The sequence below is a fragment of the Antechinus flavipes genome, chromosome 5, assembly GCF_016432865.1.
Source record: "Antechinus flavipes isolate AdamAnt ecotype Samford, QLD, Australia chromosome 5, AdamAnt_v2, whole genome shotgun sequence".
NCBI lineage: Eukaryota > Metazoa > Chordata > Mammalia > Dasyuromorphia > Dasyuridae > Antechinus > Antechinus flavipes.
The window spans coordinates 153,278,637-153,294,867 of record NC_067402.1 but is presented as its reverse complement, the minus strand read 5'-3'; the positions used below and the strand labels follow the sequence as shown (position 1 = coordinate 153,294,867).

Below are 16,231 nucleotides of genomic sequence, written 5' to 3'. Positions count from 1 at the left end.
TCACTACAAAATTAGAGTTATTGAGTTTTGGAGGTATTTGCACTAAAACTTTTTTTTCCCTCTTTCCTGGTCAATCATTGAGAGGCAGCATAATGGAGAAGGCTCTGAAAGATTTGAATTCAGATCTCATCTCAAACATTTATTAACTGAGTGATTCTGAGCAAATAACATGACCTCTCTATTCTTCAATTTCCTCATCATATATTCTATCATATATTCAATGATGTTGGAGATTTATTCCATTTCTAAAACCATGGTCCTATGACTCTGTTGGATAATAGACTTTCAGGAAGAAGATACCTTAGGGTCATTAAGTCCTTCCCCATCATTTGAAAGATGAGGCACAATTTTAATTTCTAATTTAGATCTGACTACAAATCCAGCTCTAGCCATTAATCCATACTGCTGCTTCTACCTTTGATTTACTCCAGAAACCCCAACATTTTCTGCTTAGCTTTAAGCATCATTTTACTATTTTTCTTTGCCTGCACAATAATGTTCTCTCTTCCCTCTCCTCCTGATACACATAACACACACAACATCCACAAAAGAAAGCTTTTTTTTTTTCATTATTTTTAGCTTAAAAAGGGGATTCTAAGTTCTCTTTATTCAATGAGTAATTTACATTTCATTTTAGGATACACAGCTATAAAACTTAAAAATTTATTAAAAGCTTACAAACATCAAACATTGTTATCAAGATTTGAAAAAATTGAAAAATTGAAAAAAATCAGTACATCAGTCTTAAATAGAAAAAAGAGTTACATTTAATTTTTAGAATATCATTTCTGTCATCTTTCCTCTTGTCTCTCTCATATAAGGCAGAGTAGAATAGTGGAAAAGCACATTTGATTTGGATTGAGAGGACATGAGTTCAAATTCCAGCTCCATCAATGGCTATTGCATTAGACTTGGACACCTTGATTCATCTTTCTGGGCATAAAGTCCTTATCTGCAAAGTGATGGGGCAAGCAGAGATAAGATTACCTCTTAGATACCTTAAAGTTTGCAGTCAGTAATCCTATTTTTAAAAAGAGAGAGATAGGAACTCCCAAATGAAGAAATTTCATCTATAAATGCAGGTTGGCACTTTCTCTCCAATTCAAAATCTTAGAGAAATGCCCAGAGCAAGAATAAATTAAGCAACTGTGCAGTCACCCAAACAATGTTTTAAGACAGAATTTGAATTCCTGCCTTTCTGGTTCTGAGGCTAATTCTCTATCCACTATACCATGCTTCCTTTTATAAAACAAATGAGTCACCTGAAATTTGCATGAAGGGAGCTTTGGAGCCTTTGGATATATTATAAAGTCCAGAGCGTTGTTTTTTTCTTCATAATAAAAAGGTACTAGGTAGCAATATTTTGACATTTAAATAAATCCTTTTTAATTGTAACTGGAATTTTATATTTAATTACAATATATTTGTTGTTAATGTCATTCAGTGGACAATCAGGAGACAACTGGTAATTATGTACAATGGTCACTGGGAAAAAAAGAAGATAGTTTATTTTTTTAAAAAGTTAACAAATAATTAGCATAAAATCTGCTTTAATTTTATAAAGGCAGAAATATTTTAAACCATAAATCACATTTTTTAAATTTTAAAATTCATTGTAATTAAAATAAAATTATAGCTAACTTACCAGATCCTAGCAACATTCAAGTTTATGTTTGTCTTTTGTTTCCATTTTATAGTAGTTGATTTGAAAGAGTAGCATGTATATATCAGTGAAATTAAGAAAGAATACTTTTTCTACTCTAAAAAATGAGTCATTCTGGATATTATGTAATTTTCATATTAATTCATAATATGTAGTTATGTAAGTTTCATAATCCAAAGTTTTATGGTTTTTCAAGTGGAAAGTAATGTTATTTAACTTCAAATTATTGTGTTCTTTCTCCATGATGTTTTAAATGTTTATTTATGTTCCAGAATATTTCATGTAGAAAAGCTTATGAACACCAACTTAATATTCATAATTGTTGATGGCAAGGGGACATGTCCTTGTGATACACGGGTACTAATCCAAGCAGAACAGACTTGTATCCTTAAGTAGCAGACTTCAAATCATCTTGTATAGTTAGTTACAAGGCAAGCACTATTTGTTGTTTGTATTCGCTTTGATGTTATAAAATTTGGTGTGAAAAGGATCTGGCTTCAGTTCTCCCCATGTCACTCCTTTCAGACTGCATTATTATCTGTAGGCCTCAATTTTCCTCAAGCTCTAAATGCTATTGAGAAAGACAAGGTCAGAGGAAGACCTTGATTCAGATCCCAAGACACTTAATAACTATGTGAATCCCATCAAGTCCTATCACTTCTTTTAGCCTTACTTAGTTCCTCTTTTTTTTAAATGAGAGAGTTAGAATTGATGAATTCCAAGGTCCCTTGAAACTGTAAACAATCTTGTCCTAATAGCTGTTTTGTTATTGTCAAGTCATTTCAATCATGTCCAAATCCTCATAAACCTCTTTTGGGATTTTCTTGGCAAAGATACTGGAATGGTTTGCCATTTTCTTCCCCAGCCCCTTTTACAGATGAGGAATTGAGGCAAATAGAGATAAATGACTTACCTAGGATCACAGAGCTAGTAAGTGTCTGAGGCTGGATCTGATCTCATGAAGATGAATCTTGGTGATTCCAAATCCAATGTCCACTGTGCCACATACCTGCCTCCTAACAGTTATTGTCATCAAAAAAAGAATGGAATAAACTTAAAGCAATCACTTTACCCACCATTGGGCATATTCAAGAATCTCTTAAGATATTCTGAATGTTATAGTTGGGATTGTTCTTTTATGTATGGGATGGTTTAAATCATAAGTATCAAACACTAATCCTTCAGGCCAGATGTGGTTCAAACTAGATTAAAATGAAATGGGGAAAATATTTAACAAAATAAATAAAAATACAATAAAACAGATAATTTTATATTTTAAAACTAAGTCAATATATAACCCCCCAGGAATCCTCATGTATGGATTAAGGCATCCCATTTCTATTTGAATTTGCTACGATTAGTCTATCTGGCTTCTGAGATTTCTTCAAAAATTGAAAATTCTCTAATTACTGAGATATTGTAAGAAATAGCCAGTGAATACTGGGAATCTAAAATTAAAAGAAAGATACATGTGAATTCATAACAATACTCCTTTATCTCCTTCATTCTTTGTCCTCTCCTCAAATGAAAGCCAAACAAATAGGGAAGGCATCTCTAGTTTCAGAACCTTTCCAAAGGAGTAATCCTCTTCTAGCCATTTGATTGAAGTAGTTTGGTTACAGGTATAAAATAAATAGCATATGACTGCTGATGAAAAGTCACCTGAGTAGTCCATTTTCTGATTTAGATAAGAATATTTTACTATTACTTCTGACCCCAAAAGGAGGAGTTACAGCCATTGTTCCAAATTAATTTGATGTAGACGAACTATTTATAGAGTATTGCAAGAAAACTGAGAGGGCAAAGAATGAAATGAACAGGGTACAGAATTGAAAGACAAATGCAGAAGCTATAATGTTGGAGGGAATACAATATGGAGGGGAGTGTAAAGTTAGGACACTGAATTGTGATTGGAACATTATGTGAACAAGTTTAGCAACTGGAATAGGTTTTTCATTGTATTTCTTCCCACAGAAACATACCTTCCCATGAGAATGCCACTTCTATTACTTCTTAATATTAGTAAAAATCTTAATCTATAGGGTATACATATAAGGTTGTGGAAAGCATTAAGTTCACAATAGAAAATTTAATTATATATATATTTATACATACATGTGTGTATGTATATATAGGTATGTGTATATGGGTGTGTGTGTGTGTGTGTGTATATATATATATATATATATGTAAATAAAATTTTGAGATATAGGTAATATGTAGGTAAAATCCTTAGCGACTTTTTTCTTCCAAAAAAATTGTTTTTATGTTTCTGCTCAATTACATTTCTGTTTCTTTGAAAGAAAACTTTCATGTTCCTTAACAAGTTTTGTTTAGCTGATGGGCCAAATCCTTGTGATATGGTTAAGCAACCTAGATACAGAAAGGGACCTGATGTATGCTTCGATGACAATAAAATGGTAAGCATAAACTTAAAAACTAAAATATTACAAGACAATGATCAGTAACTACCAAGAATAAATGTGATGTTTCAAACAAATCCTTTACTGTCTCAACCATTATTTTTCTCATTGAACATGCTATACTTGGTGAGAATGTTGATTTTTCATTTCAAAGTGTTCCAGAGATAACAAAAAAATTAACACTTGCCTCTTTTATCTGCATTTTCTATAAAATATTGTACTTTCATACACAAATCCTACTAATTTGCTATTGATGAATTTAGGTTATAAATCTGATGGATGAAAGAAACTTACTTTTCTACTTAACTAATGGCTCATAGGAAAAAAAAATGTCACTTTCTATAATGAATTATTTATTTTTTGTTTTTGTTTTACTGAGGCAATTGGGGTTAAGTGACTTGTGCAGGATCACACAGCCAGGAAGTGTTAAGTGTCTGAGACCAGATTTGAACTCAGATACTCCTGACTTCAGGATGAATTATATTTTTGATGACTGAAAATATAAAATGCTTTTATTTTTATCTCTACTTATTTCAATATATTTCTAAAGAAAATTGTAATAAACCACTTATTAATATTTTATGAAGAATATATTTTTATGTTACCCTACATCTAACTATTGTTTTGTTTGAGGGTTTTATGTTTGTTGGTTTTTAGTTACTTCTTTAGCTTATCCTTAAATATCTTTTTTATTATTTGAAAAAAGGACAGATGATCTATAGGAGAATAGTTGTCCTTGATCTTATGGGTAATTAAATACTGCTAACCAGAAATGGTCAATATGATTTTATGAAAAAAACAAGTTTGTAAAAATTCTCTCAAATGACTATGAGTATGATAAATTCATTGCAATATGCAAAATGTAGGCCTGGTGTGGAATTCAATAAGTACTAGGTTTAAATTCCATCTTTAAGGGGCAGATAGATGATGCAATAGATAGAGCACTAGTCCTGATACTTAATACTTACTAGGTGTATGACTCTGGCAAGCCAATTAACCCCAATTGCCTGATCCAAAAAATAAAAATAAAATAAAACAAATTCTGCCTTTACACATACTTGTATACAAACATGGGCAATTAACAACCTCTTAAACTAAGCAACTCTTTAGGATTGTAAGTTAAAGGTGATTTGTTGACCTAAATTGGCAAAATTGATTCCAAGACACAACATAAAAAATACCCTCTCTCCTTGCTTTGGGTTTGTTGTGGTTTTTCTCCCAAGAAAATTTAGATTTGTTATTTTTTAAAATAAAAACTCTCAAGATTTTCAAATATATATATTTATATTACCTTTCTTTCAAATTTCCTGCCCCCAGACTTTATCTAATACTTTCCTACTAAAGTGAACATTTAGCACTAAACTGAAAAAAATTAAATGAATCATGATCGCAAACGATACAGTCAATAAAAGGTACATGATTATTTTTTCTTAGGACTTCACATCATTTTATTTTGTTTTAGTCTTATTGCCTCCATAAAACTATTTTTAAAGTTACTCTCTTTTAAGCCTCACAACAATTCTATTCACTGTTAAATGTATTATTATTCCCATTTTAAAGATGAGGAAATTGAAGCCGATGAAATTTAAATAGTTAAGTGGCAACAATAAAAGAATTTATGTCTTACAAACTTTAAGTCAAGTACTTAGAATTGTAGCACTTCATCTCTATATCATTTCTACAAATGTTTTATCCAGTGAATCCCAGCTATTCTTATTGAAGATACTGTAATTCTTTGGGGATAGTCAGAGGAAGGCATGACTGAGTGAGCTGGGTCACATTCTCCCAGTTATACCCCTGTTAGTCTAGACCCTGCATTTCACTTCACTATTAGGGGTTTTTACCTATTTAAAATGAGTTCCCAAAGCATGCTGAATGCTGTATGAAGCATGCTACTTATTAAGGCAGCTTCACTTATCAGTTCAGCAGGCATCTGCTTCCATCTGGATGAGGCTTGGTATTAAATTACATTTTACAACATCACAAAAATGCACCTCAAAAAGGATAAGAAAGCACTGTTAAGAAAACACATTGGGGGGGGGAATCTAACCCTTAAAAATTTCATAATTTTTTCACAAAAAAATGAGCAACATTTGACTGAGACAAGGATTTCCAGAAACAAATTCCTAAACGGTTATATTTAGAATTGTGTATGAAAATACAACTCTTGCTCACTATCTACATGTGTCATGTTTCAGTTGTGCATTTCTTTAATAATTAAATATTTTAATTTAGTTTATTTGCAATAATCACTATGAATTTGCTCTCGATGGATGCTCACATTCACTCTGCTAATTGCTTGCAAGTTGCATGAAATTTCATCTTGTATGTCTTTTTTTCTGTGTTTTCTTTCCTTTTTCTGCACTTGCTACTTTGCCCATCATTAATAGGATCAACTTATATGTACAAGGAGTCGGGCCACTACCATGATGTCAGCTCCTATCTTCATATTACTGCAAGTTTTCATGTGGTGTGGATGGTCAGTTACTTTCTCTAAATTTTGTTGTTGTTGTTGTTATTGGCTTAAGACTTTAGCAAATGATTTCTATTCCCCAATTCACAGATTGAAACAAGGCACAAATTTACATCTTTCTAGTTATAGGCATATTGCTTGTCCATCTCTTCATGTTTTACTTAACAAAATAACATTCTTGAGGAAAAGTTTTTGTAGAGCTATCCTAACTTCTTAAGTTCATGTTTACCCAACAATCTTAAATATTATTTAGTCTATAAACTGAAGCCTTTTTTATATGTATCTAGTTTACAAAATATAGAATGCATCACTACCAGGGTTATCCATTTTAGATGTTTTAAGGGCCTGCTTGTTTCAACAACTGTGTTACTAGTTTGCCAAATAACTTATCCAAAATTATGACCCTTGACCAAGTTAAACTATGATTTTTGTTGTTGTTCCTGGAACAGTACTGCTGTGTTGTTTTTCCATTCCTGCTTATGAAAACTGTTTGTTTGGTATTTCATTTTGGTAAACCACTAGATGGAGATATGACCATTAACATGAAAACAGTGACTTCATCAGAAAGAATTGGAATGGGAGATAGAGGGTGGGGTATGAGGGAAAAGACAATTGAAAACATAAACAGAAAATGTTTGTTTTAATGAAATAAAGTTTTACTATTCAAACTGACCAGTGTAATAAAAAAAGATAAGATGAATGCCTTTTCCTTGGGAACTCTAAAGATTTTGTAAAACAGAAATTTGTTGATATGATACATTATCTCACAGAAACTTAAATGCACCACATACAAAATACTTCTTTGCAAAGCTTTACTTCATCACTGCTGTATCAATACCTTATTTTAAAGACGAAAAAATGAGGCACAAGTGAATATATAGACAAATTATGAAGTTGACATTTATGATTAGAGGATGTATAACCAACATTTCGATGTTTAAGCTTTTTTTTTTTTTTTTTTTTTTTTACTTTTGTTCATATAATTAGGTTCCACCATATTAATGGAATCTTTCTCAATATAATTTACAGGTTTACTACTAATTTACTCCTTACCAAAGTCATCACAAATTTCCTTAAAAGTGTTTTTAATAGCCCCACTAATTAGATAAACTATAATGAAAGAGGAAAAAAAATATATTGGAGGCCCAAATAACATCATATGTTTAATGAAGTACTTATTTTAAAATCTGAGTCTAAGGAGTTGAGTGTCAATTTGTTCTTTCTCATAGAAACATAATTATAAATTTTCTTTATTGTTATAGTGACCACTTTCAACTCAAAATGGCAATGAATAGCATAGGCTATCATCCTTATTCTGATGAAACCATCTGTGCAGAGGATATATAAGAGAAAATGTTCAGATTTCTAAACCCTGGTAAGGGGTCAGGAGTTTTACTCATTTACATTAGTACAGTTTTGTGCTTTACCCTATGTGATATTCCTACACATAAAATAAAATATTGTCGGGTCATGGACATACATCTAAAGGGTTAGATTGTTTATGAGATGAGAACAAAAGAAAATATCATGCTGCTTAGGGGACTCCAGCCAGTTTGATTACTATAAAAATAGCAGACATGTTAATTGAAGATAGTCAAAGATGAAATAGGTTAGGTCTCAGTATATGAATAGATATGGGGGGAGAGGGGAAATTAACTGCACATCAAGTTGCTAAACACAATGAGACTGCCCGGAAAAATTCTCTCAAATGCTATAAAGTTTTCAACTTAGGTTCTCTTAAAAGTTAGAGATATAATCCTTTCTGGAGATAATCACTTAACTTCCCTACAAAGTTAACAGATTATGAAGTATAGCTATGAAACTAGGTACTCACATGCCCTTTTTTGAACCTATAATTACCTTGGTATAATGAATTTTTGGTAAGGAAATTTCTTCTACTAACGCAGAGTACCACTGCTCTAAAATTTCATAATCTTAGGGCTTCAGGAACTATAGCGATAGGTTATATAACTTTCTAAAAGTTAACACAGTCATTATATGTCAAAGGCAAGATTTGGACCTAGGTCCTCCTGATTAATAACAGTTCTCTAATCACTGCTGGAAACTTGCCTAATCATGTGATTATAACTTTTGCCAATCATTGTTCCTCAATTAGGCTATCTACCAAGGTTTTTTGACCAAATCTACATAATGAAAAAGAAAATAAAGGATTCTTTATAAATAACCCTTATAAATAAAGCAATTCAGGTAAACAGCTGAGTGAAAAACAATATTATAGAAAGTTCTTTAATATACTCAGACTAAGTAAATGAATATAGTTATCATAATACCTATTACCTATAGCTTTAGAGAAGTGGAAATAATAGTCTTGCCATTATCATTGAGTAATCAGAGCAAATTATGGAAAAATTATCTCTGAAAACAAAATACTTCCATGTAGAATATAAAAATCTGTTGGACAAATGAAATAAAAACTTTAAAAACAAATTATCTGAAGTAAAAGTGTCACATATGCAACTTCATAACGTGAATGTGCTTTGGGAGAAGTTTCTCCATTAATTCTTGAAAAGATGATTAACATTGGAAAGGATTATTAGAAAAGGCAACCATGTTTTTTTGTTTTTTTTTTATCTAGATAATTTTACATAGAAAATACTTCTGAAACTTCCTGGTATAATTCAAATACATACCTGAATTATGGGTTTGGCTTAGCCAACTACCTTAGTATTTTTTTAACCAAATTTAAATCATATCAAAAAATGTAATATTGAAAAGAAAATGCATTAAAAAGACTAAATAATTTAGTCTCAGAATGAGTCACTGAATAATCCTTGGAGAAATCTATTTTCTTCAAAAGTTAATGATCTTATTTTTCAGCTGAAGTCAAGGAAAGAGGGATTTAGCCATCTATATAAACATGAGCTCATAAAATAAACCTTTGAAAAAATATATGGATACAACTATGAACTACATGTTTTTCCTTTGGGACATGGAAGCAAGAGTACTGAGGTGTGCTTTATAATAAAGAATGACATGTAGAATCTTCAGAGACAAGTTCAGAGGAAATTCCAGAAGTGTTGTTCTTCTCTCTAGAGAGGAAGGACTAATAAAATTATTTTTTTCAGTATATTGGCAAGATAAATAGAGAGAGAGGTAGTTTGGGGGGCACTTTTTTTTTTTTAATTTTATACTTGCAATGAAGTCAGTTAACACAAGGGGTTTTGGTATTTCCTGCTTTTGTCATCTTTTCAAATGAGAGAGATCTGCCTGGTGAAGGTATAAGTGTTCTGCATGGGTGAGACTCAATGACAGACTTTATAACCTCTGAGGGCCCCTTGCAGGTCTGTACATTCATGATTTAATGTGTTTTGCTCACTCCTCCCAGTAAAACCATACATGTCAGGTAATTATTGCCAATCTCAGTACATGTTGTTGTAATGTGTAAGACATAGAAGAAAATACTATCAGGAAACTTAGTAGACAGATGTCTTGGCATGAATCAATATATAAGTCACAGATCCTCAAATGGGGACTTACCTAAAATATAGACTCTCAAACCAAAACACTAAGAGTTCAAACTATCACAGTTTTAGGGCTAGAAAACAATTCTGAGCTCATTTAGTTAGCAAGGGCCAGAAAGATTAAAATCACTAAGAGATATCTAATGAAAGGGCTAACATTTGAAATTCAGTCCTCTGACTCAAAAAATATATATATAGCATTTTTCCATGACACCATGCCTCTTCATTACATTTATGCTCAGCATACAGTGTGAAGAAAGTATGGTATGAAATATTCTATGAAGAAAGAATCCCTTTTCAAGACCAAAATGCAAGAATATTAGCATGAACACAAATGTAAATTCTTGTATAAAACATTATACATGAGTTGAATGGGTCATCTTGATCCCAGAATTCATCATCTATTGACTAAATCATCTAGCATTGATTATGTTCATGCAAAGCTAAGCCAGTTCACATACTGGAAAGACAGTCTGCTGGGACCATACTAAAAGACTTTTCAGCTTAACTAAGCTTAGTCATATCATTGAGTGATTGAACTCAATTATGGGAAAATTAGCTGAAAACATTTCATTTGAGAAGTCATTTCTATATGATGATGGTGAAGAAAGAAGTAGGACATCTGTGTAAGAAATAATAATAGCATACATGTATGTAAACTATGTGATAATTTTCAAAGTGTTTTTCAGCCATCTTTCTGGTATTATAAATTAGTAAACATTCATATGCTAATAACTCATTAAGTAGAATTTAATATGGTAACCCTGGTCTGAGAACTACTTTTTTCACTTGTTACAATATAATAAGTATAAAATATTGGGAGTGTTCATTGTTTTTCTGATTATACTTATAGTTAAGTAAAACCCTGAGAATCTTTCTCATATATTTGGGGCAACTTGTAGGAAAAAAAACAAAAAAGAGAAATTTTGAAGCGTCTTAAAAAGTTATCACTTTAAAAAATTAAGAATTATTTTATTGACTTGTTATTGGGCAGACTGAGTTTCAGTAATGTATTGTAGATAACTTAAATTTTCTAGTAGGGTAGCATTCCAGTGAGTCTTAATGTTAATATTTGAGTTATTTCTTTGTTGTTTTTTGCATATATCTGTACATCTTTGCTGTGTTATTCCTGATCCTGAGATTACTGTTCCTCATATTCCTCCTTCTACTTACTCTTCCTACTAGTTGATGCACATTGACAGTAATGCTTTCTAAACTTCATCTCATGTTAACATGAATTCAAATATTCTCCATCAAAATTTAATGTCTCAGTCAACAGGACAACCAATGCTAAAGGTGCATAATCATTTTACTTAGTTATCAGACTCATTAATTGACAAAGGGTGATAGTCACTATAACTTTGTAAAATATAATGGTGCTTAAGGAATGGAATTTCAGTTCCATAGAAAGCAAATTCTTAAGATGAATGCAAGATCTGGGTAAGAATTAGCATAATATATAGACTGTCTTGATGAATATTTTAAAGGGAATTAATTTGTCTTTTTTTTTCTCCAATAGGAAGATTATTCGGATTGTGGTGGGGTTTCTGGATTGAACCCATCGTTGTGGTCTATGATAGGAATCCAGTTTGCACTGCTTTGGCTGTTATCTGGCAGTAGACATTGCCAGTTATGATGTTATGAAACCAAAATCTGCATAACTGATCTCAAGACCCTGCCAAAACATGAGTCCTATTTAAGTACAAAAGGGTCAATTATTCAGACGGCAGAAAATCACCTGTTCTCAAAACAACAAGGTATAACTATTTGAAAGACTCATTAGGCACCCACAATGGCTGCATGTTGGAGTGTCAGACCCTTAAACTTGTGTGAATGCTGCATCACCTATTCTGTCAAAGCAGAATCCTATATGTACTTTACTGAGGAATCTGATATTTTTGTTGTTGGATCATTGACTTCATGTAAAAGGGCTCCCCCTTTAAAATGGCTTCTTAATCATATCAGTTCTCTATATTTTGACCTAAAAATCAATTCATTTTGCTCCCTTTTTTTGATCAAGATTTCCAGGAATTAATTTTATTTTGCTTTGATATTTGATTCCATTAAAACTTTGAATAATAGTTGTGTTAGAAACAAAATCAGAGATGAATTCTAAATGATGTAAATATTAAAACTGGCTAGTCTTTGTCAAAAGTTCACCATGATTGAAATGCCTTATGAAGAGTGGCTTATTCTGCCAAAAATATATTTTAAAAATGGGTGACCAGCTAAGTTTTTTGGGGGGTGGGATGTTGGTAGATTTTAACTGTTGGTTTAAGTAAAACAACCACTAAACTAAAGGTGCTTGAGGGTTTGCTATTTAATTCATCAAACATATTTTCTTGATAAATATCAGCCCTTTAAAAAGAACAGTTCAAATTAATGTTCCCTTTGTTCACAGTATAGTTGTGTAATCCTAAGCAAATCTTTTAAAAAAAAGTCCTTTAAAAGATGGTAGGAGTGGTGGGTGGGATGGGAAGGGAAAAACTTTTTTGTGATCATTGAACTTTGGCTACCAAGGGTATTTTGCATGATGCTGCTGCTATTTTTTGTTTGTTTCTTTTTTTCAGCTGTAGAGTGTAATTTATTTTTAAAGTAACTGAGTGGTATTATTAAGGTAAACTGAAATTTGCAATTATAATGCACTTAAATACTCTTACATGATCGGGTTAAATAAAGATATCTGAATATACTGTGAAATGAAAAATGCTGAAAGACTGGACTGAGTAAGAATATGGAGAAATGGAATTTTATATAGATTAGTGCTTTTGCTTGAAAACCTGTGTATAGATATTTTAAGTATGTAAATCAAATTTGACACATTTATTTTTAAAGATCACATATATGTTCTCAATGAAGATTCATATCAGGTTTCCTCTTTGTTCAATTAAATATTGGCTCCTGCAGTTTTAAGAAGTTCTCTTGCTGTTTTTCATTAAAAATGGCCAGTTTGACTAAGCAAAATTTCCAACCAATTGAATGACATATTAAAATAAATTGAACAAAACAGGAAACCCTGAATTTATGCTCATGTACATTAATACTTGATTGTGAATTAAAGTTTTTTTTTTTTTTAATACAACTTCATTAGTAAAACTGGTGCAGGAAATCATGATAATTCACTGTAGTATAGGATAGCAGTAGAAGTGTGTTTGTTTCTGATTATCAAAAGTAAACAGTATTGTGAGAGATAAATCAATGAATGTACGACTCTAGTAATCTATAATTTAGCTAAAAGCTACAATCTGCAAATGTTTATATAAAGTTCATTAATTCATAAAAGCAGAAAAACACCATGCAAAATATCTATATGAGTGTATACATATACATATATATTTATATATGTATATATCTATATATGTTGGAAAGGCATTCCTGTATTTTTTTTAACCAATATCAAAATTTTACTGAAGTTGTACAGCATGTTTGACACATAACAAAGAGCAAAACCAACCCTATGGCATGGCTTAAAAGTGGTTTGTTTGTTTTTCCTTTTTTGTTATATCCAATACCACTGGTGGCTCTCCAATATACCCTTGGTTCCAATTGTATCTGTTTCCTTATTTATTTATTTTCAAAAAAGGGAAACTTCTAGCTTTGGTTGTCACAACTGACATTAATTTATACTTCTAGTTCTAGTTTTTTTTGATAGTGGTGAGCCCATTTATACCTGGGTGCAACAAAGTATTACCTTCCTTATCTTAATGACAATGATGATTAAATACACACACATCACTATCAACAACTTTACAGCAAAAGGAAATCCTACCAAAATGATAAGTACATGGAATGTTATATTCTAGGTGGAATTGATTAGTCAAATGTTTTAAATATACTTTATGATTGACTCTAAAACCCTCAGGTAAAACTAATTTGTTTCTCTATTGATTTTCTTGTTTGGAGAATGTCAAAATATACAATGCTAAACCAACATGCTTAAACTATTTAAGTTATATATTTTAGATTACTAAAATATATAAATACTGGTGTTGAATCTTTGCTAAACTCTGTCAAGTCAGTAGCAAGTTTCAATATTGGGAAATTATAGCAAGGACTCCCCTAGATGATATATTTAAATAATAAATATTAAAATCATATAATTATTTCCAACATAGAATACTCTCTTGAAAAACATTTTAAAATACCATTATCAGTGAGTAATGGAATCTTTTTCATGGGATTCATTCTTTATTGAACTAATTACAATTAAACTTGGTATCCTATTCCATTTCTATTGGCATAAAAACATTTTAGTGCATGAGAAGCTCATTTCTGTTAGGAAAAAAGTATATAATCTGTAAACCACATGCATGGTGATAAATTTCATAAGCAAAGTTTCTCTGACTGAAAAATGTCCTTGTGACTGCTGTTAGTTTTAAATCTCCTAGCATACTTTTCTAAGAAAAAAAAAACCCATTTCTTCAAATTACAATGTGTAAAATTGATTATTTTCCTGTGAGTTTTGACTGTTGGCAATGATTTAATAGATGTATCCTATAAATATTTGTTTCCAAAGCATTTAAAAAATACAAGAGATGAAGGAAAGCTTTGAATACATTTGATTTACACCTTACTCATGCAACATCCTATAGATTCTTCATTAAGTCAAAATTAAAACAGCATTGGTGTTAAGTAATCAGTAAAGGATTTAACATAAATGGCTCCTCTCTAGTTTCTTCATTTGAACAACCAGCATTACTGCCAAAACACCAATCGTGGTCCATATTTGTAACAGGTTTTTAACATGACATAGTTAGCAAGTTTGACTGAAAAGATTTTTAGGTTCTGGACTTAAAAGATTTTAGTATGACCTTTTTCATGTTTCTAATGCTTGAGGCTTTATTGCTCAACTTGGAGAAAAAAACACCAGTGTTGCTGCCATTTGTAAGTTTTCCTATAATATTCCTTTTATTAACTCTAAACTGGCCTTACTGGATTCAAATAGGCAGTATCCCTTTTAAGTGACCTTTGCAACCCAAGTGTTACTTGCTGTTTGATGCTTTCAGTATGTTATAAATAACATTCAAACTTTTGTCCCCCTACACCAAAGCTTAACTTTTGTCTTAATATCAAATTCTTACCCATTGGTCCTGTGAGATAAGAAGCTCAACTTGCTAGAATTATAGAGAATTGACATAGTGGGCCACTAGAGAATGTCTGTGATGCTTTTACAAAGGATACTAGAAGGACTAGCAACCCAAGTTTGCTCCCACCTCCATCTTCTATTCAGTCCCCAAATAAAGGCCAAGCTTTATTTTTACCCCAATATTAGAATGTTAATATTGTTAATAGTCAGTGTACACTATTGTAAACAAACAAAACAAAAAAAGACAAGTATCTGAAAATCAAATCTGGAGTTCCAATAGCATTAATCTATTTTCAACAAGAACTTATTTTTGCATTGTTTCTTGTTTAAAAAATCATCTCAAACAAATTTCACTGAGGCTTAAGGAATATACTGTCTTATTTAGATGCCAACTGAACTTACAATGTGAACTAAGTTGTCTTCTCTGTTGTGTTCTATGGTATGTCTGGATCATGCTTTTGGGGATGTTTTTATTGAAATGCTCAGTGTGCATCCATTTAAAAAAAAGGCTCTGGCTTGCTCTTGTTGGGCAACAGGACTTTTCTCCCTTTTATTGTGTTCTCTTGACACTTTTGTGGAACTTGACAAGCCTGAAAAAATTTTTTGTAAAAATTTGTATAATACTGTTATAAAAAATTTATAATCATAGAAAATGTTGTGTTAATTCTTGTGCAAAAAAACAACAGTATATTCAGAATAAAAATTTATCATTTGAAACCACTATACAGCATGAATTTATTAATCATGTACATGATTGGGTTAGTGAGATGGGGCTCTTATCTGGAGACTTTTGGACAATCAAAAGAAAACTCTATGCTACAAAAGTACATGCATATGGATGCAGATATATATAATCACATACAAGTATTTATAGAAGTGTATGGAATACACACATATAAATACATATACATGTATATATACATATAAATATCTTTGCCAAGAAAATCCCTAAATGATTTCATGGGAAGTCAGACACAACTGAAAATGACTTAGCAACACACACACACACACACACACACACACACACACACCCCTCCCCCACACACTCTTTAACACACATACAGGTACATATAATAGAGAAATCTCTACTTGTTTTCCTTGACT

At 31.4% G+C, this 16,231-nt stretch overlaps 1 protein-coding gene across 4 annotated transcripts in view; it reads left to right on the top strand.

The window, feature by feature from the left end:
- CACNA2D1 (calcium voltage-gated channel auxiliary subunit alpha2delta 1) overlaps positions 1 to 15,850 on the top strand; it is a 688,069-nt gene extending 672,219 nt beyond the window's left edge. For all 4 annotated transcript variants that reach the window (XM_051961631.1, XM_051961630.1, XM_051961629.1 and 1 more), the window contains 3 exons: positions 1,936 to 2,045; positions 4,001 to 4,083; positions 11,561 to 15,850. In XM_051961631.1, the coding sequence (XP_051817591.1) occupies positions 1,936 to 2,045; positions 4,001 to 4,083; positions 11,561 to 11,677 (310 nt within the window). In that variant the 3' untranslated portion in view covers positions 11,678 to 15,850. The remainder of the gene's footprint in view (positions 1 to 1,935; positions 2,046 to 4,000; positions 4,084 to 11,560) is intronic.
- The last annotated feature ends 381 nt before the right edge of the window (positions 15,851 to 16,231 follow it).